Source organism: Hemitrygon akajei, chromosome 7 (genome assembly GCF_048418815.1).
Source record: "Hemitrygon akajei chromosome 7, sHemAka1.3, whole genome shotgun sequence".
In the NCBI taxonomy this organism is placed as follows: Eukaryota; Metazoa; Chordata; class Chondrichthyes; order Myliobatiformes; family Dasyatidae; genus Hemitrygon; species Hemitrygon akajei.
This window is the reverse complement of record NC_133130.1, coordinates 162,249,397-162,270,113: the sequence shown is the minus strand read 5'-3', so window position 1 is coordinate 162,270,113 and position 20,717 is coordinate 162,249,397. Positions and strand designations below refer to the sequence as shown.

At 43.9% G+C, this 20,717-nt stretch overlaps 1 protein-coding gene across 6 annotated transcripts in view; it reads left to right on the top strand.

Annotated features, from left to right (window-relative positions):
* The window catches only part of LOC140731117 (endophilin-B2-like), a 114,828-nt gene that overhangs the window by 52,266 nt on the left and 41,845 nt on the right, over window positions 1–20,717 (top strand). For all 6 annotated transcript variants that reach the window (XM_073052425.1, XM_073052424.1, XM_073052423.1 and 3 more), the window contains exon 3: window positions 6,432–6,560. In XM_073052425.1, the coding sequence (XP_072908526.1) occupies window positions 6,432–6,560 (129 nt within the window). The remainder of the gene's footprint in view (window positions 1–6,431; window positions 6,561–20,717) is intronic.

The following is a 20,717-nucleotide window of genomic DNA, read 5'->3' as shown; positions in this document are numbered from 1 at the left end:
ACTAGGAAAAGATTTTCAGGTATTATTTTGGAGGCCTATAAGCAGCCAGCTGAAGAGCTGGGGAAAACGGTGGTGTGTGTTTGTGTGTGATCTGAAACTATGCTTTTACTCACAGGAAGTAGAGGAGAATCTTTGCCTTACTCAATCCACTCACCCTTTTGAGAAACTGCTAAACCTGGGCATATCTGTCTGTCCTCTCAGCTTTTCTAGTAAGGACAGAGGCAGGGAGTGGGAATATCTCATCATATTTTCCTGTGAAGGTAGTATTGTGGAAGATAATTCTGTTACCGTGGCAACCTTTTTGCATGGCTGGTTGTTGGAAATTGCTTCAGTGATAAGCACAACGTTAAGTCTATTTTACCCATTTTAACTGCTTATCTCAAAGCAATCTGCAAAGCTGCAGAGACATGGCTCCAAAACTGTTCATAATTTATCATGATGCCGACTTTTTATCCACTCAGAATTGAACTGGGTCACTGTACAGTACTGAAGATAATTATGCACAGTACATAATACAATACCGTATTAACTGACTTTCTCTGTCAAATGTTCACACCCGTGTGTGTAATGTGACTGTGGTGTGAGGCTGTAATTTTGTTAACTTTAAATAGAAATTTGTAAAGGGAATGGCACTTAGAAATTATCAGCAGTTAACATTGCAACCTGCCTCATCCAATCATTTACCTGACCTGATCGGTCTAATGTGACTTTGGCTCTCCCTGAAGGACGTCACGGATTCTGCTCAAAGATCAAAGATTTGTCTTGAGTTATTGCGTACCGTTGTGCTGAGACAGTGTGCCATCTGGAGAAAAAAAAGGTGTGAGTGATTGTCTTGGATGTTTTTATGTTTGATGTTGGACATTGGTGATGTAGAATACTGCAGGTCTGGTCCATTGGTGAGACCAACAGCAGGGAAGCTGCATTGCCTCAGCTGCCGCGTGGACAATGCCCTGGCTGCCGGATTTCGTACTAGGCTGGGGACTGGTCCCTCCCGTCCGTGCTGCCCTCCAGTGTTCGCTCAGTGGAAGAACAAGTTGGACGAGGGCTGCTCAGGGACTTGGGCAATATATATTTCGCTTTGTGACATGTGTTTTTCTGAAATCATAACCATATGTGCTATTCGTGAAGCACAGTATGTAATTACAAATAGCAACGGTGAAACACCATCGGTCATTGGAAAAGCGTTAGGCTACAATCGGTCAACGATCGGAACAATTTTAAAGGATAAAGTGAGAATAACGGAATGTGTGAAAGGCCCTGCCCCAATGAAAGCTACAATTATTACTAAGCAACACAGTGGTTTCATTATTGAAATACATACATTTCTTAAGTGTTTTATATGCATAGAAAGGTAAAATATATACTATATACTAAGACAAACGTTTGACTGACTGACGCCAAATAATACTGGATGTACCCGTTCCAACTTAGAGAACTTCCGGATTTTTTTTTCTATTCCCGAACCGTGGTAACCTAGGCACATTCTCCCGTATACTTTAAATCATCTCTAGATTACTTATAATACCTAATACAATGTAAATGCTATGTAAATAGTTGTTATACTGCATTGTTTAGGGAATAATGACAAGATAAAAAGTCTGTACATGCTCAAACAACAAGTGCTGGAGAGAGAACTTCCGGGTTTTCCCGATCCGCAGTTGGTTGAATCCGTGCATGCGGAACCCGCGGATAAGGAGGACCGACTGTATAAAACACAAAATAATTGATTGCATAAGTATTCACCCCCCCCCCCCCCCCCCAATATGATACAGCAAATCATCACTGGTGTGGTCAACTGGCCTCAGAAGTCACAAAATTAGTTAATGGAGATTTGTTTTTGGAGACTTGTGTGAGGTCAAGGTGTTTCAATAATAAAAATACACCTGTATCTGGAAGGTCCATCTGCTGGTGAGTCAGTATCTTGGCAAAAACTACACCATGAAGACAAAAGAACACTCCGAGCAACTCCACAAAAAGGTTATTGAAAAGCACAAGTCTGGAGATGGATACAAGAAAATTTCCAAGTCGCTGAATATCCCTTGGAGTACAGTTAAATCAATCATAAAGAAATGGAAAGAATATGACACAGCTGTAAATCTACCTAGAGCAGGCCGTCCTGAAAAAAACTGAATGACCGTGTAAGAAAGGAACTGGTGAGGAAGGCCACCAAGACACGTATGACAACTCTGGAGGAGTTACAAGCTTTAGTGGCTGAGATGGGAGAAACTGCACATACAACTGTTGCCCGGGGGTTTCATCAGGCACATCTTTGAGAGTGTGGCAAAGAGAAAGTCACTGGTGGGGGGAAAAAAATCTCACATGAAATCTCAGCCAGAGTTTGCCAGGAGACATGTGAGAGATTCTGAAGTCAGCTGGAAGAAGATTCTTGGTCTGATGAAGCCAAAATTGAGTCTTTTGGCCATCAGACTAAACACTATTCTTAGCCAAACCGCACATCATCAGAAACACAGCATCTCTACTGTGTATCATATTTTAGGGATTTTTCCACTGCAGCAGGTCCTGAAAGAGGGTAAAGTGAATGCAGTTAAAATACAATGGAATCCTGGAGGAAAACTTAGAACACAGAACACAGAAATCCTACAGCACAATACAGGCCCTTCGGCCCACAATGCTGTGCCAAACATGTACTTACTTTAGAAATTACCTAGGTTACCCATAGCCCTCTAATTTTCTAAGCCCCATGTAACTATCCAGGAGTCTCTTAAAAGACCCAGTCGTATCCGCCTCCACCACTGTTGCTGGCAGCCCATTCCATGCACTCACCACTCACTGCGTAAAAAAAAAAGCACTTATCCCTGACATCTCCCCTGTACCTGCTTCCAAACACCTTAAAACAGTGCCCTCTCGTGTTAGCCATTTCAGCCCTGGGAAAAAGCCTCTGACTATCCACACAATCAATGCCTCATCATCTTATACGCCTCTATCAGGTCACCTCTCACCTCTCATCAAAACTTGATGCAGTCTGCAAGAGAACTGCAACTCGGAAGAAGATTTGTTTTCCAGCAAGACAATGACCCCAAGCATGAAGCCAAGAATACCCAGGAATGGCTTTAAAACAACAAAGTTAATGTCCTGGAGTGGCCAAGTCAGAGTCAGACCTCAATCTAATTGAGAATTTGTGGCTGGACTTGAAAAGGGCTGTTCACTCATGATCCCCATGCAATCTGACAGAGCTTGAGTGATTTAGTAAAGAAGAATGGGGAAAAATTGCAGTGGCCAGATGTGCAAAGCTGATAGAGACCTATCCACGCAGACTCAAGGCTGTAATTGCTGCCAAAGGTGCATCTACTAAATACTGACTTGAAGGGGATGAGTAATTATGCAATCAATTATGTGTTTTATATTTGTAATTACAGTCGGCCCTCCTTATCCGTGGAGGATTGGTTCCAGGACCCCCCACGGATACCAAAAAAACGCGGATGCTCAAGTCCCTTATTTAACCTGTCTCAGTGTGGCGGACTTTTGGACCCAGTGGAGCTCCAGACCATATTTAACCTGTCCTAGTGCGGTGGACTTTAGGACCCAGTGGAACTATGTAAATAGTTGTTATACTGCATTGTTTAGGGAATAATGACAAGAAAAAGAAAGTCTGTACATGTTCAAACAACAAGTGCTGGAGAGAGAGAACTTCCGGGTTTTCCTGATCCGCGGTTAGTTGAATCCGCACATGTGGAACTCGCGAATAAGGAGGGCTGACTGTAATTTAGGTCATTTTGAAGAGATCTGTTTTCACTTTGACATGAAAGAGTCTATTTCAGATGATCAATGTCAAAAAAGCCAAATTAAATTCCCTGTGATTCAATGTTGTAAAGCTTCCAGGGAGGGGGGTGTGAGTACTTTTTATAAGTACTAGGAGCTGATTCTAGTTACACTTTGTTGGTAACTACAGGGCACAAATTTAAAGTGATTTTCAAAAACAGTAGAAGGGAGATGTGAAGTGTTTTTGTGTGCACAGTGAATTATGATTTTCTTTATTCATGCACAGGGTGTACATGTTGGCAATGTTGACATTAATTGCCTCTGAGTTGTAGAGGCTGTTGAAAGCCAACTACATTAGTGAGTTAAGTTGCAACTAACCCTGCTGTAGAGAACCAGATGGATTTTACAACAGTACAGGTTTCATGTTTACTGTTACAAGATCCAACACTTTTTTTTTGAATTAGAGATGCATTTAATTTCATAAATTGAATCCCCTCGTCTGGTTGGTTACAAACTCTCACCTCTGGATGAAAGATCTAGATTTCTGACAATTAATGGATCTTTACGAAATAGCATTAGTGAAGTCCAAACTCCAGAGGAAATTCACCCAGCTAATTCCTGGGATGAGATAGACGAGAGAGGCCATACAGATTTGTTCTGTATTCCCTGGATTTCAAAAAAATGAGGATGACTTTAAACAAACATGTAAAATCATAAGATGGCCCAACAAGGTAGCTTTTGAGATGTTCGTTCAATTATTTGGTCATACATGAATACAGATAAACAAAATAGCATTCTTGCAGGGACAAGGTGTGAAACATATACAGCACAAGGCACATTGAAGACAGCATGCAAATATACAGTTACGCCGAAAGCAATATAGCCCAAGTCTCTGAGTAATGTGTCCTGGAAGTTGATAGTGCAGTTCCCCACAGTCCACAGACAAATGTGTGCACGTATGCAATCCAGCTCTTCATTCCACAGATTGACAATAGATAATAGACAAAAGGTGCAGGAGTAGGCCATTCGGCCCTTCGAGCCAGCACCGCCATTCACTGTGATCATGGCTGATCATCCACAATCAGTACCCAGAGAATTGGCCTCCACTGCCTTCTGGGGCAGAGCATTCCACAGATCCACAACTCTCTGGGTGAAAAAGTTTTTCCCGAACTCTGTTCTAAATGGCCTACCCCTTATTCTTAAACTGTGGCCTCTGGTTCTGGACTCCCCCAACATCGGGAACATGCTTCCTGCCTCTAGCGTGTCCAATCCCTTAATAATCTTATATGTTTCAATCAGATCCCGTCTCAACCTTCTAAATTCCAGTGCATACAAGCCCAGTCGCTCCAATCTTTCAGCATATGACAGTCCCGCCATCCTGGGAATTGACCTCAATTGAGCGATGGAGGGCAGCACCGACAGGAGATGTCAGCCTCCAACTGAGCATCTCTGCCTCCGGCATCTCCTTTCTTGGACTGCAGCAACAGGCAAGACCATGGCTTGAGGCCTAGTCCTTGCTACAATCAAGGGCACACAGCTCCCCGCCGTCTGTTGCACCAACGAGCAAGGGAAACTGGCCTGTAGCCTCTTACATTATCCGCGATCACGAGAGAAATGTCCAAGACAATCACCCGCTGTTGAGCTGCACACCGCCTTTGCAAAATAACTCCGCTCCCTTCCTTTAGCAAGCAACAAGAACTTCCGGTTCTTCCGCCAATGAGCAGCTTTCTGATGCTGTTGACCTGCAGTCTCTGAAGTTCTATAAATCCAGCGTAGTCTTGCGGTTGTAAAAAAGACATTTAAAACTGACAAAAACACCTTTGGTTGGCCCCTGAGAGGCTGCTGCTTCTGAACGTGTTGGCAACTTACTAGTGAGACAGGCACAATCAAAGGAACACGGCTACAAATTAAGAGGCCAGTTATTTCAAACTGAAGTGCCTAAAAAAATTTCTTCTGTCAACAGGTAAGTAAATCTTCGGAATTCTCGGCTCCTTGGCGTAGTGGAGGCCAGATCATTAGATTCAAGAAGGCTAAAGATAAATATTTGAAAGATTGAGAGTTATGGGGAAATGGCACAGAGAAGGAGTTGAGGCTGGCATAGATCAGCCATGATCATGTTGAATGGTAGGGCAAACTTGAGGAGCCAAGTGGCAATCGCGTTGTGTTCTTTGGAAACTTAACCACAACACTGATGTACCAAATGATTTGGAACTTTGCCTGAAAGTTTTGAAAAGGGAGTTAGATAAACACTTGATAGGAATAATTTGCAGATGGGGTGTGGGAAAGGACAGGGAGACGGGATCTTCTGGGGTAGCTATTTTGAAGAACAGGCACAGTCACGATAAGCCTTCTGTGTGCCGTCGTTCTCTGGTGCAGAGAAGATGTTCAAAGTAAACTTATTATTAAAGGACACATATGTTACCATATTTTGCCCTGAGATTCATTTTCTTGCAGGCATTCACAAAAAAAATGAACTACAATGGAATTTACAAAAATTATATGTAAAGAAAAACTGACAAACAGCCAATGTGCAAAAAAGACAAACTACAAATAAAAAAATAATAATATTGAGAATATACATTTTAAAGTGTCCTAGGGCTAGGATGCTCTGGATAACGTTGGGGAAGGGAGGAGTCTGTGTGGTGTATTTCTTTCAAAGCATTAGGGCAGTTAGTCGGCTGTCAATAATTGTGGCTCTTTACTCCTTGCAGGTGCACGAATTGAAGAGTTTCTTTACGAAAAGCTTGATCGCAAGATTCCCTCACGGATCACCAATGGAGAACTGCTGGGCCAGTATATGATTGATGCAGCAAGTGAATTTGGTCCCGGAACCCCTTATGGTGAGCTCCTGAAGACACTTAGTAGCAAACGTAACAAACAAGGGCAGTTCAATGTCTTGGAAAGTAGAAGGAACAAATTTAAATTTTTATCAAACTTTAACAAGCCTCAGGGTGCCTAAGAGCCTCGAGCATCTATGAATTGTTTGTCAAAGTGCCAGGACTGTTGTAATGTAGAAAATACTGCAGACAGTTTGCTCGCACCAAGATACCAGAAGCAAATAAGGTGATCCAACTTAGATGTGAAGAAGAACTAATTACTGGAAAAATCAGTGGGGAAAATCCAACTTTCAGACCTTTTAAAGACTGTCTGAGCAGTGGAAGGGGTCAAGCTTTTCTTTCTATTTCAAGAGAAAGAGGCTTCCTTCTCCTTTAGCTCATCTCTTTATATTGACTATTTCCCCTCTATTCTTTCAGTCCAGTTGAACGGTCTCAACTTGAAATGTTGTCTGTCCACTTTTCCCAGCTCAGATGCTGCCTGACCTGTTGAGTTATTCCAGCACCTCCCTCCATAGTCCTCTGCATGGAATTTGTGCTTGTCTCTTAAAAAGAGACTTGAACACACAGGCTTGTGACTCAATGAGTCACGTTGAACTTTACTAATTGAAGCTAGGATTTACATAACCCAACGCAGCCTTTGACATGGCACATAATGATGATGGATGCTCCCCTTTATGAAATTGTTGAAATTGTGTGTTACATCCATGAGGACTGATTGCACATGTCTTCCCTTGATGATGCCAATTTCAGCTGTCAAGTTATGTCATGCTAATTTTTAAAGTTTGTGATGTGTTCTTTGTTTCTCCTTTCTCCAAACTCTTTCACAACCTTTTTAACAAATGGTGCAGTGGTCAAGTCAAGTCACTTTTTATTGTCATTTTGACCATAACTGCTGGTACAGTACACAATAAAAACGACGGTGTGAACACTGTCACAAAAACAACCTTTTGCTGCATCTTCACACAGTGACACATTGGTGATGGCTGCCTGCCTCTGACATCAACCATGAGGCCAAAGTACTTCAGTCCTTGTTGCAAGATGACACATATTTGTCTTGTTTCAGTTTTATGTTGTGCCCAAGGCCACTTCCTCCAAAATCTGAAGATTTTCTTCTTCTGTTCTCTTGGTGACTAACGTTTGGTTGTGGATTTGCGGTAATTATTTCACTCATAGCAAGGTTTTGTTCAATCTGGAGCCAAATCTGACTCCATAGGATGAGGGTTATCAGTGACTAGTCCATTCAAGATGGCCTCGAACTGTGATCTCTGTTGAGATCTTGGCTTACTCTGACTTAATTGTTTTTAAGTTTGTGGGGATGGTTTTGGTGCCAGAGAGGAAAGGTTAGGGATCAGGTTAAGGTTTGGGGTCAGGGATATGGAGGAATTAAATCACATTACAGTTTGGGGACAGGGACGTGGAGGAATTAAATCACATTACAGTTTGGGGACAGGGATGTGCAGGAATTAAATCACATTACGGTTTTGGGGACAGGGACGTGGAGGAATTAAATCACATTACGGTTTTGGGGACAGGGACGTGGAGGAATTGGATCAGGTTAAGGTTTGGGGACAGGGACGTGGAGGAATTAAATCACATTACGGTTTTGGGGACAGGGACGTGGAGGAATTGGATCAGATTAAGGTTTGGGGACAGGGATGTATTTGATCTATTTTATAACCCCATAGTACGCCCTAACAATATGATAAAATAAATCTGAAGCCTTCTGGGCATGTTAATGGTCAAGTACCGCTTTCTAACTATTTTGTTGTGTGCGGGATGGGAGAGGTCCAATTCTGTGAATATATTTGATCTTTCCAACCCTGTCCAATTCCTGTGGAGTGAGTGGTGGACACAATTCGTTTTCTACTGCTGCGGTTTTCTACTATCCCCACAACTGCACCATTTTGTACCTCTGGGTGTTACCACTATTGACTCATCCCTGTGGCTTTGGTTGGCTTGCACAAGTGCAGCATTTTGCTTTAATCTTGCAAAGTCCTTCTCAACCTGACCCCTTAAAACTGCATCAGAAAAAAATTCCAATGTGGCGATGCTTTTTATCATTGGCACCCTCTGAGCATGCGAAAATATATGTGTTGGCTCATTACTAAACAGCCGTGGCAATTTACTTGCCAATATACTGGTGCCACAGTTACTTGTACTAAGAACGTTCAAACTATGATATCCTCCTCTTTTGATGTTGTTCTGAGTTGTCACTCAAATTACTTCTGTTGTTGTCGTCTTGGCCTTCGATCTGAAGGCTGAAACACTTTAGTGTTTCTAAATTAACAAGGTGGCGGTAAATGACGGCTTTGCAAAGCTAGCAACTGACTGAATGGCATTATTTTCAAATTCAGCTTTTGAGACTTGGACTTGACCTTCAGCTGTGGCTGTACTAACTACATATTCTGCAGTAAATTCTCCGGCATTCTTGCATGTAATTACCATTGATGTAGTGTGTCAGGTGTAGTGAGGTCATCTACCAGACCCGCATAAGTGTCTCACGATCTAAGGAGGTTTCAAAATTCATTAAAGAGACAATGTACGACTTATCCCACTGAGCTTCTCGCTTAATTTCTCCTTCAGCAATTTCTAACATCTTATCGAGTTCAAGTTTAATTGTCATTCAACCATACACGTGTATAGAGCTAAACGAAACAGCGTTCCTCCAGGGCCAAGTTGCAAAACAGTACCTGCCATCACACACAACGCACAATACATAACACGTAGTTACAGTAGCCCATACAGTCTCAAAAACAATTAGCCCAAGTCTCCGAGTGGCCTGTAGATCGATGGTGCATGGGATGCTGCAAGAACAAGCATCATGCACTAGTACAGCTGCAGTCAAATGCAATCCAACTTGTCTTCCAAAACATCCTTCAGGTTGTATGCCTGTCAGCATGCTTGGTGGTCCTAGCCCAGTCTCTACCTGCTCATTTTGTTATTTTGGGTGCTCACGATATCACCTTAATGGAGAATGTGTGGAGCAGGTTAAGACCTACAAGTATCTGGGAGTACAGTTAGACGAGAAGCTAGACTGGACTGCCAACACAGATGCCTTGTGCAGGAAGGCACAGAGTCGACTGTACTTCCTTAGAAGGTTGGCGTCATTCAGTGTCTGTAGTGAGATGCTGAAGATGTTCTATAGGTCAGTTGTGGAGAGCACCCTCTTCTTTGTGGTGGCGTGTTGGGGAGGAAGGATTAAGAAGAGGGACGCCTCACGTCTTAATAAGCTGGTAAGGAAGGCGGGCTCTGTCGTGGGCAAAGTACTGGAGAGTTTAACATCGGTAGCTGAGCGAAGGGCGCTGAGTAGGCTACGGTCAATTATGGAAAACTCTGAACATCCTCTACATAGCACCATCCAGAGACAGAGAAGCAGTTTCAGCGACAGGTTACTATCGATGCAATGCTCCTCAGACAGGATGAAGAGGTCAATACTCCCCAATGCCATTAGGCTTTACAATTCAACCGCCAGGACTTAAGAACTTTTTAAAAGCTATTATTAATGCTTTTTGAGATAGTGATTTAGATGCATATCATATTTTTTACTGAGTTAAGTATTGTATGTAATTAGTTTTGCTACAACAAGTGTATGGGACATTGGAAAAAAGTTGAATTTCCCCATGGGGATGAATAAAGTATCTATCTATCTATCTATCTATCTTCTTGATGCTCTTTACCTCGAGGAGCACATCCATCTGTTTGAATCCAAGCCAAGTGGGTTCTTGAGACCTTGGGCTACGTGTGGCGAGGGTACTGATGTGGTGACCCAGGTCAGCCTTGTTGCCCCTTTCCTCCTCTGCGTTGGCTTGGCTGAACTTGGAGTATATGTGGAATAGCACTGCGCTCCTCACAGGAAACACAGACGTGGATTTTTGTTAGAGCTGTGAACGAACCTAAAGCTTAGCAAGGTCATCAACGCCCTTCTACAACCCTGAAGACAAATTCTGATCCTTATCGCCTCTTTGTAATGTTTCCACAAAACACTGAGAGACTGCATACATCTGGCGGTTTGTTTAAGCGAATAGACTGGAGCTATTTACGTTTGTTAAGAAGCAAGCACATAACGTTGCTGTGGAAAGACGCATGGATACAGAGAGACTATATCCACATGTAAAGATGCATGAGGAACTGAGATAGTGAAGATGATGGAAATATGTAGTTGATGAAAATCTGGGATAGAAATTCGGCTTTGTTTGCATTTGCTAAAAGCATGATTTTGTATGTGAATTCCCAGATTGTTGAAGTCAGTGGAACTGAATTTATAGAACTGGAGGTAAATGTGCACATGGCTATTTACCGTACCTCTGACAAATAGCGAGCATGAGTTTCTGGTCTACTGTTTCCTTTGTTGGAGCAGGCCAGAACAAGGAAATCTGTGGAACTCTCTGCCCAAAGAAGCAGTGGAGGCTACCTCAGTAAATATATTTAAGACAAGGTTGGATAGATTTTTGCATAGTAAGGGAATTAAAGGTTGTGGGAAAAAGGCAGGTAGATGGAGATGAGTCCATGGTCCAATCAGCAATGATCTTATTGAATGGCAGGGCAGGCTCAATGGGCCGGATGGCCTACTCCTGCTCCTATTTCTTATGTTCTTATGAAATGGGCCCTTAAGCTTAGTCCTGGGGCACCGAGGAGTGAGGTCAGGAAGTATATCTTTTTCTCAGGTCACTGGAAACCTGGAGAACTCTCTCTGGAAAGTTTCGAGGAATGGGCCAATTAGAAACGTCCAAACCAAGGCTCATGGTCATTTGTTCTATCAGGCAATGGTGGGACCAACCTAAGACTTTTGCACAGTAATGTAGTGATTTTATGTAATACACTGTACTGCTGATGCAAAAAAACAAATTTCATTGGCATATGTGAGCGATGATAAACCTGATTTCTGATATGGGTCTCTGTTGTGGACTGAGAGTGGGAAGGGGACAGGGAGAGGGGAATGATGGTTGGAAAAAGGGAAGGGAGAGGGGGAGGAAGTAGGAAGCACCAGAGAGACATTTTGTAATCAATAAACCAAACGTTTGGAATCAAATGACATTACCTGGTGTCTCAGGGCTGGGTGTGTCTGCACCCACACCATGCCACCTCCCCCACCTCTGCCACCCCTCCCACACCCCTCCCGCGTGGTTCAACCCTCACTATATATATATATATCCCTAAGACTTTTCATAGTACTGTACATGATGTGATGGTGTCCTTACCCTGTTGCTCCTCCTTTGGCTGCAGTCCACTTACCCTCACAAGCCAAGATGGCAATATGGGTCAGTGCCCCGTGAGTGAACACCTATTCGGATATCTGGCTTTGGCCTGAAATAACCAGGGCCTGGAGAGCGACTTCCCTTTATGTGCAGGGACTGGTTTGAAGGGATCCTGCAGAACTCACCTTCTGAATGTGATGTAGAGTGGAACTGGCGCAGGATTGATTTTTAAATTGGCCAGCAGTAGTTCCTTGTTGTTAATGCCAAGTGGCAGTTCTGTGTCTGGCACATCCCCCCCCCCCCCCCCATTGCTTAAATTTGTATTCTCATTCTCTTAACTAATCAACTAATTAGTTTACAGCCCTGTTTTTCAATCTGAGTAATATCATTACTCTATTATAATCTTTTGCCTCGCTTCACCTCACTGATTCGCGGTTCTGTCACTGTGCCGAGGTACTGTGTTCTGCGCTTCCTCAAGGCTGTCAGGCCACAGAGGAGTTCCTGTGATGTGTCAGATCACCTCCACGTACCCCGGTCCAACCCCAACCTCACCTAAAGCATTCCTTTCTGGAGTGCACTACAGCTGGATTTAGCTGCGCTCCTGGTGTCAGTATTTAGGCCAGCGATGAACTGAAAGGGCCAGTAGGCTGTTTGCCTAAGGGGTACATTTCAGCCAGCCCAGGCCATCCAATATGATTAAAGCTGACTTTCCAGGAAAGGTTATTGAAGGAATTTGGGACTCGTTGTACTCCTGGCTGACACCAGCAGTGTTGAGAATGCAGTGTCCATTGCAGGGTCAGCTCAAGGTTCCTCTGGTGTAACAAGCCTTTGATGTAATGTCTCACTCAAAAGGCAGGGTTTCCTTTTGGTCAGTGCCCTGTGAATGAATATCAAGTTTCGTGTCTGGCTTTGGGCTCAAATAACCAGTGTTCAGAGTGGTGCCTGGAGAGTGGCTTCTCCAAACCAGTCCCTGAACATAAAGAGGAATCCCCCCGGGTAGCCTCCAACCTGATGGCATCAACATCTCACACTTTCAGTAATTGTACACCCCCCCCCCCCCCTTCACCTTCACCTCTCCCCATTCCATTCCCACCTCATCTCCTTACCTGCCCATCACCTCCCTCCGGTGCTCCTCCCCCTTCCCTTTCTCCATGGCCTTCTGTCTCCTATCAGATTCCTCCTTCTCCAGCCCTCTATCTCCTTAACCAATCTACCTTCCAGCTCTTTACTACACTCCCCCTCTCCCGGTTTCTCCTGTCACCTACTACCTTGTAACTCTTCCTCTCCTCCTCCCTACTCTGGTGTTTAATCTCTTTTTTCCAGTCCTGATGAAAGGTCTCAGCCCGAAACGTCGACTGTACACTTTTCCGTAGATGCTGCCTGGCCAGCATTTTGTGTGCATTACTTTGATATCCAGCATCTACAGATTTCCTCTTGTTTGTCAAAAGGCAGCAGCTTACTTCCCACTTCATCCCCTCCTCCTTTACTTGGCTTCGTGTATCGTCTTCCAGGGTTTGGACTCCTTCCCCTCCTGCCACCTTATTCAGCCTACTTCCCGCTTCCTTCCCACAGCTGAAGAAAGGTCTCAGCCCGAAACCTCAGCTCTTTATTCCTCTGCACCGATGCTGCCTGACTTGCTGAGATCCTCCAGCATATTTGTGTGCGGTTGCCCTGGATTTCCAGCATCTGCAGAATCTCTTTTTGTTTATGATTTAGCAGGGCTGCCATTGCCTTCGCTGGGCAGGTCAAGTCTAGCTTGCGTGCTGGGGGTTCTGGAGCAGGACTTGAACTCGTGATCTTCTGCTCAAAGAGACAACTGGTCCGCTCACTGAGCCCCCACTGACCTGTCGGTGTTGTGAGACTGAGTATCTGTGCTTGATGCACCTGGACCCCCCCCCCAGTGCCTGTGGCCTTCACTGCTGTTGCTTTAGATAAAACCTTGATTTCGTATTATGGGATAGTGAGGGGGGTACTAACTGGTTATGTAAACAGCCTCCTGAAAACCAAACAGTCATCATCGTCGGCAGCTCCGTGGGAGACTGTAATTTGCTCCCAAGCGCAGCTGCTGTGAGAAATTGTGGGCATTGAGGGTATGTGGGCAGCCTCCGAGAGCTGCTGCACTGGGGCGGCTGGGGGTGGGGGTGGGGGGGGGAGTGCTGGAGGGAGGAGAGTGCAGAGTCCGAGAGGGTAGCTGAAAATCAGAACCCACGACTTGTGGTTGAGGTAACCTGGTTAGGTCAGGAGCCACTGGCCCAGCGGCTGTGAAGGTTAGAAGATTGCCTGGCCTGACAGAGACGGCGAAGGTGACAGGAGCATAGATTTTCTACGGAGAGGATCCCTCCCCGTGGTAGAAGCCAAAGTGAAAGGTAACCTGGGAAACCATTGCTAATTATGATTCCACAGCAGGATGGATTAGATTCTTAATTATCTTGTTCAAACAACAAAACATGAATCTACTGCAATGAAAGGGAGTGTTTCATACAGAAATTTGCAGTACTGGCTTGAAATTCTACAATTATTTTCCAAGCAGTTATATTCCATATATAATTTTATTTTGCTCTTTTCCTTCACTGGCTTCTGAAAAATTGTGGGAAAGGTGCATTTTTTGTTTGTTTTTTGGTCATAATTCATTCTCTTGTGCTCTCCAGCAACTGTGAAATATTTTCCATGGCCTCCTCAGTCAATTTTATTAATGACCTGTCATTGGAAAAGGTTAATGAGAAATATTCATTAATAGATTGTGGAACATTACAAAACAGCGTTTTCCTCGCCACTGGTCAAGAAGTGACAATTTATCTTTGCATCTGTTATTCCTGTACTTGCAAAAGGGAATTGTTATTGAAATAGAATCAGAATTGGGCTTAATGTCACCGGCATACGTCGTGAAATTTGTTAAATCTGCGGCAGCAGTGAAGAAGGGGGGGGAAAACCCTTAACTCCGAGTGGAGTCATCGGGATGCTGTCGTGATGGTTTTTATGAGTCCGAGTTGCTAGCTCGACGCTCAACCCAGCACGGATGGAAAGCGTGCAAGGGAGCCGGCTGGATTCGAACTCGCGAGCCTTCACTCTGAAGTCCAGCGCTGATGCCACTACGCCACCAGCCAGCTTTTATGGCAGCAGTACATTGCATTAAATATGTTTATATATGTATGTGTACATAATTGTGTGTGTGTATGTGTGTTTACATATGTATGTATATGTGTATAATATAAAATTAAAATAAGTAGTGCAAAAAAATAGGAATTAAAAAAAAAAGTAGTGAGGTAGTGTTCATGGGTTCAATGTCTATTCAGGAATCGGATGGCAGAGGGAAGAAGCTGTTCCTGAATCGCTGAGTTTGTGCCTTCAGGCTTCTGTACCTCCTACCTGACGGTAGCAATGAGAAGAGGGCATGTCCTGGATGGTGAGGTCCTTAATAATGGATGCTGCCTTTCTGAGGCAGCGCTCCTTGAAGATGTCTTGGTCTAGTACCCATGATGGAGCTTGCTAATTTTACATCTCTCTGCAGCTTACTTTGATCCTGGGCAGTAGCCGCCACCCCCCATATCAGACGGTGATGCAGCCAGTTAGAATGGTCTTCTCGGTACATTTGTAGAAATGGAAACCTTTGCGGAACTGTGGGGAATATAGAGTGCCAATCTAATTGTGGAAGATTCTTCCAGGGACACCAAGCAGCCATAATGGGTAACCTGACCGCGTTCTGGAGGTTCATAGTTCATGAAAACAGATGTAAATGACTATAACAGGTCAGTCTTAATGGAGAATTTAATTGAATGCAGGTAGAAGACATAAGGTAAAGTGGGTGCTCTTGTTGAATTTTCAGAAGGCATTTAATCAGGTTCTTCCTAATATTGCTCGGAGGAGTATGACCATATGTGGGAAAGTATTGCTGCTGTCACTGGAAACATTGGGTCTGTGAATCACCACCAAAGTGTCATGCAAGGGCTTGGAGCAGACCTCAAAGGGACTTCAGCACGAAGATCGAGGATGTGAGGCAGCTTTGCACAGCGGATGATTCATAGGTGAAAACAAGGAACAGGCTTATACTCGGTAGTGTTGCCTGGACGTCTTCATCTGGGACAGGTCACGTGTCTGAATACAGCCAGAAGCCTGCTTATCAGGTGACTTCTGACTAAGCAGGGGAGCAGCTAATCTCATTAAAGGATATTCATTGAGTAGTGATCCATGCAACAAAATTAAAGGAACCTACAGACACTCCCCTCCCCACCCCGGATGTTCTCTCTTCTCCCCCTCCCAATGGGCACAGGATTTTGAGATACAGCATGGAATAGGCCCTTCCTGGGCCTCCACGTCGTCCAGCAACCCCCAGTGTAATTTTACAATGACTAACTAACCTACCAACCAGTATGTCTTTGGGCTGTGGGAGGAAACTGGATCACGCGGAGGAAATCTGCATGGTCACGGGGAGAACGTACTAACGCTTTGCAGACGGTGGCAGGAATTGAACCCAGATCGCTGGTACTGTAAAGCGCTGTCCTAACCACTACACCGACAAAAGCCCAAAAGTACATACCACCAGGCTCAAGCACAGCTTCTACCCTGCTTTCTCAGACTGTTGAATGGATCTCTGTCTTGATACAATGCACCCTGGGCTTCATAATCTACCTGGTGATGATCTTGCACTTTATCATTTACCTGCACTGCACTTTCTTGTAGATTTTACACTTTATTCTGCATTGATATGTGCTTTACCTTATTCCAGTTCAATGCACTCTGCACCATAAATATACCTTTCTCTACTGGACACACCAAGACAAGGGCACAGACTCCTGCATGAATTCTGTGGTCATTCATCTTCAGTCTCCTGGACACAGCTCAGAGCAATTCAAGCCCAACAGCTTGTAAATAATGAATAGGCACCTAGGTTTTAGGCTCCAGCCCTAGACATGACTAGCACAATCAAAATTCACCTCAACCGCTTTACTTTAAAGCCAACTGCAGAAATAATCACACAAGCAAAGGCTCCAGGGCAGGTGATTAGAAAGCCAGGGCCTTTAAAGTTCAGCTCAGTGTCATCACAACTGGTATTTTTTTTTTTGGGGGGGGGAGAAAATTAAATTTTTGTCACAGATGGATTTAAATGTAACAAATTCTCATTGCACCACCACCCTGGAGAAAATAGGTTATTTGCCATACACCCCATATGGCATTAAATTGATAAGAGACCCCCCCCCTCGTAATGTCCTATGGGGGGGGGGGGTATCTCATCAATTTAGTGTCACTCAGGGATGTAGGTGAGAAGAAGTGAGAGGCCAGAAGTGGGGAATAGAAGAGGAGAGGGAGATGGAAACATATTTTTACCAGAAAGAGAAATCGATGTTCATCCCATCAGTTTGGAGGCTACCCAGACCCAATAAAAGGTGTTGCTCCTCCAACCCTAGTGTGGCCTCATCATGGTATGGGAGAAGGTCGTGAACCGACATGTTGGTATGGGAATGGGAACTCTAACTTATCATCATTTTTTCCAGTCTTGATGAAGAGTGTCTGTCTGAAACTCTTTTCCATAGATGCTGCCTGGCCTGATGAGTTCCTCCAGCATTTTGCATGTGTCTGCTAGAAGTTAAATTGGTTCTCATTTCCGTTAATCCAGAATCAGAATCAGGTTTATTATCACTGACATAATGTCGTGAAATCCATAATTATTTATCCATAATGTCGTAACTCTAGAATGATCCTTAACTCACACCCTTCCCTTTGGACAATCCTTTTCCAATCATAGCTTAAATCATCAAAATACTTCTCTTCATTTCCCTATGGTACTTTTTTTTTATCAATTATCGTAAATCTGTGTCATCTGCTTACTTAACCTCCTGTCATGGAAAAATATTATTGCTGTGTACTTTTCTAAATGCCCTTGTGTATTTGTATTGTTGATGGGTTGGATGTATTTGACTGTTTCTGGGCGGATTAGTCACTAGCATTCGATTTAATTGCTGGCCTATCAGGAGGGAAATCCCTGGGGCCTTGTTACATAGCAAGCCTCCTGCACTTTTATATATAGCAATGTCAAAATTAATTGACTGATTCAATAATCCCAATTGCTAATCTTCCATTTTCTGATGGAACTTTATCAAAGAAACAATAGAATCAGAATTAAGTTTAATATCCCCGGCATATGTCGTGAAATTTGTTGTTTTGCAGCAGCAGTACTGTATAATACATAATATAAAACTATAGGCTGATATCCCGCGATGTTCACGCCTCTTGCCGCAGTGCTGAGGCAGTGAGGCTGCGCCAGCTGCTACATGCTTTGTGTCTGCAAGCTTTGTGGTGTTTTGCCCCGCTATGTGATGAACTTGAGGCCAAGGCTTTGGGCCTACTCCAGCTGCTCCGGGGATTCGGGCCTACGGACTCAGTTGTGTTCAGAATACTGTTGCTTGCTTCTATTGTTTGCGTGATTTCTGTTTTTTTTCTTGCTTTCTCTGCACATTGGGGGTTGGTCCTTTTACTAAATTGGGTTCTTTCAGGTTTCTTGCTTCGTAGCTGCCTGTAAGCAGGCAAATCTCAAGGTTGTATAATTTATCCATACTTTGATAATAAATGTACTTTGACTCCTTTGAGAAAATACATTTATTAAATATTAAATTATATATGTAGTGCAAAAGGAGAGAAAGAAGGTTTCTCTCAGCAGAGGTTGTATTTCCTACGTCAACTCAGGAAGTACAACCTGCCTCAGGAGCTGCTGATTCAATTCTATTCAGGAATAATCCAGTCTGTTCTTTGTTCGTCCATCACTGTCTGGTTTGGATCAGCTACCAAACAAGATAAGAATAGACTCCAAAGAATCGTCAGTGCTGTGGAAAGGATTATTGGTGTGAAGCTGCCCTCGATCCAGGACTTACATGCATCTAGAGTCAGGAAGCGAGCAAACAGCATTATTGTAGACCCATCACACCCTGGACATCACCTGTTCCAACTCCTTCCTTCTGGTAGGCGCTTTAGATCACTGTATGCCAGGACAAATAGACAATAGACGCAGAAGTAGACCATTCGGCCCTTCGAGCCTGCACCGCCATTTTGAGATCATGGCTGATCAACTACTATCAATACCCGGTTCCTGCCTTGTCCCCATATCCCTTGATTCCCCTATCCATAAGATATCTATCTAGCTCCTTGAAAGCATCCAGAGAATTGGCCTCCACTACCTTTCGAGGCTGTGCATTCCAGACCCCCACAACTCTCTGGGAGAAGAAGTTTTTCCTTAACTCTGTCCTAAATGACCTACCCCTTATTCTCAAACCATGCCCTCTGGTACTGGACTCTCCCAGCATCTGGAACATATTTCCTGCCTCTATCTTGTCCAATCCCTTAATAATCTTATATGTTTCAATCAGATCCCCTCTCAATCTCCTTAATTCCAGCGTGTACAAGCCCAGTCTCTCTAACCTCTCTGTGTAAGACAGTCCAGACATCCCAGGTATTAACCTCGTGAATCTATGCTGCACTTCCTCTACAGCCAGGATGTCCTTCCTTAACCCTGGAGACCAAAACTACACAATACTCCAGGTGTGGTCTCACCAGGGCTCTGTACAAATGCAAGAGGATTTCCTTGCTCTTGTACTCAATTCCCTTTGTAATAAAGGCCAACATTCCATTAGCCTTCTTCACTGCCTGCTGCACTTGCTCATTCACCTTCAGTGACTGATGAACAAGGACTCCTAGATCTCCTTGTATTTCTCCCTTACCTAACTCTACACCGTTCAGATAATAATCTGCCTTCCTGTTCTTACTCCCAAAGTGGATAACCTCACACTTATTCACATTCAACGTCATCTGCCAAGTATCTGCCCACTCACCCAGCCTATCCAAGTCACCCTGAATTCTCCTAACATCCTCATCACATGTCACACTGCCACCCAGCTTAGTATCATCAGCAAATTTGGTTATTTTCAATGCTTTCATCCAAATCATTGACGTAAATTGTAAACAGCTGTGGTCCCAATACCGAGCCCTGTGGCACCCCACTAGTCACCACCTGCCATTCCGAGAAACACCCATTCACCGCTACCCTTTGCTTTCTATCTGCCAACCAGTTTTCTATCCATGTCAATGCCTTCCCCCCTGATGCCCTGAGCTTTGATTTTACCCACCAATCTCCTATGTGGGACCTTATCAAATGCCTTCTGAAAATCGAGGTACACTACATCCACTGGATCTCCCCCGTCTAACTTCCTGGTTACATCCTCGATAAACTCCAACAGATTAGTCAAGCATGATTTACCCTTGGTAAATCCATGCTGGCTCGGCCCAATCCTATCACTGCTATCTAGATATGCCACTATTTCATCCTTAATAATGGACTCTAGTATCTTCCCCACCACCGATGTCAGGCTGACAGGTCGATAGTTCTCTGTTTTCTCCCTCCCTCCTTTCTTAAAAAGTGGGCTAACATTAGCCATTCTCCAATCCTCAGGAACTGATCCTGAATCTAAGGAACATTGGAAAATGATTACCAATGCATCCGCAATTTCCAGGGCCACCTCCTTTAGTACCCTAGGATGCAGACCATCTGGACCTGGGGATTTGTCAGCCTTCAGTCCCATCAGTCTTCTCATCACCGTTTCCTTCCTAATGTCAATCTGTTTCATTTCCTCTATTACCCTATGTCCTTGGCCCATCCATACATCTGGGAGATTGCTTGTGTCTTCCTTAGTGAAAACAGATCTAAAGTACTCATTAAATTCTTCTGCCATTTCTCTGTTTCCCATAACAGTTTCACCCAATTCATTCTTCAAGGGCCCAACATTGTTCTTAACTATCTTCTTTCTCTTCACATACCTAAAAAAGCTTTTGCTATCTTCCTTTATATTCCTGGCTAGCTTGCGTTCGTACCTAATTTTTTCTCCCCGTATTGTCTTTTTAGTTAAGTTCTGTTGTTCCTTAAAAACTTCCCAATCATCTGTCCTCCCACTCACCTTAGCTCTGTCATACTTGCTTTTTTTTT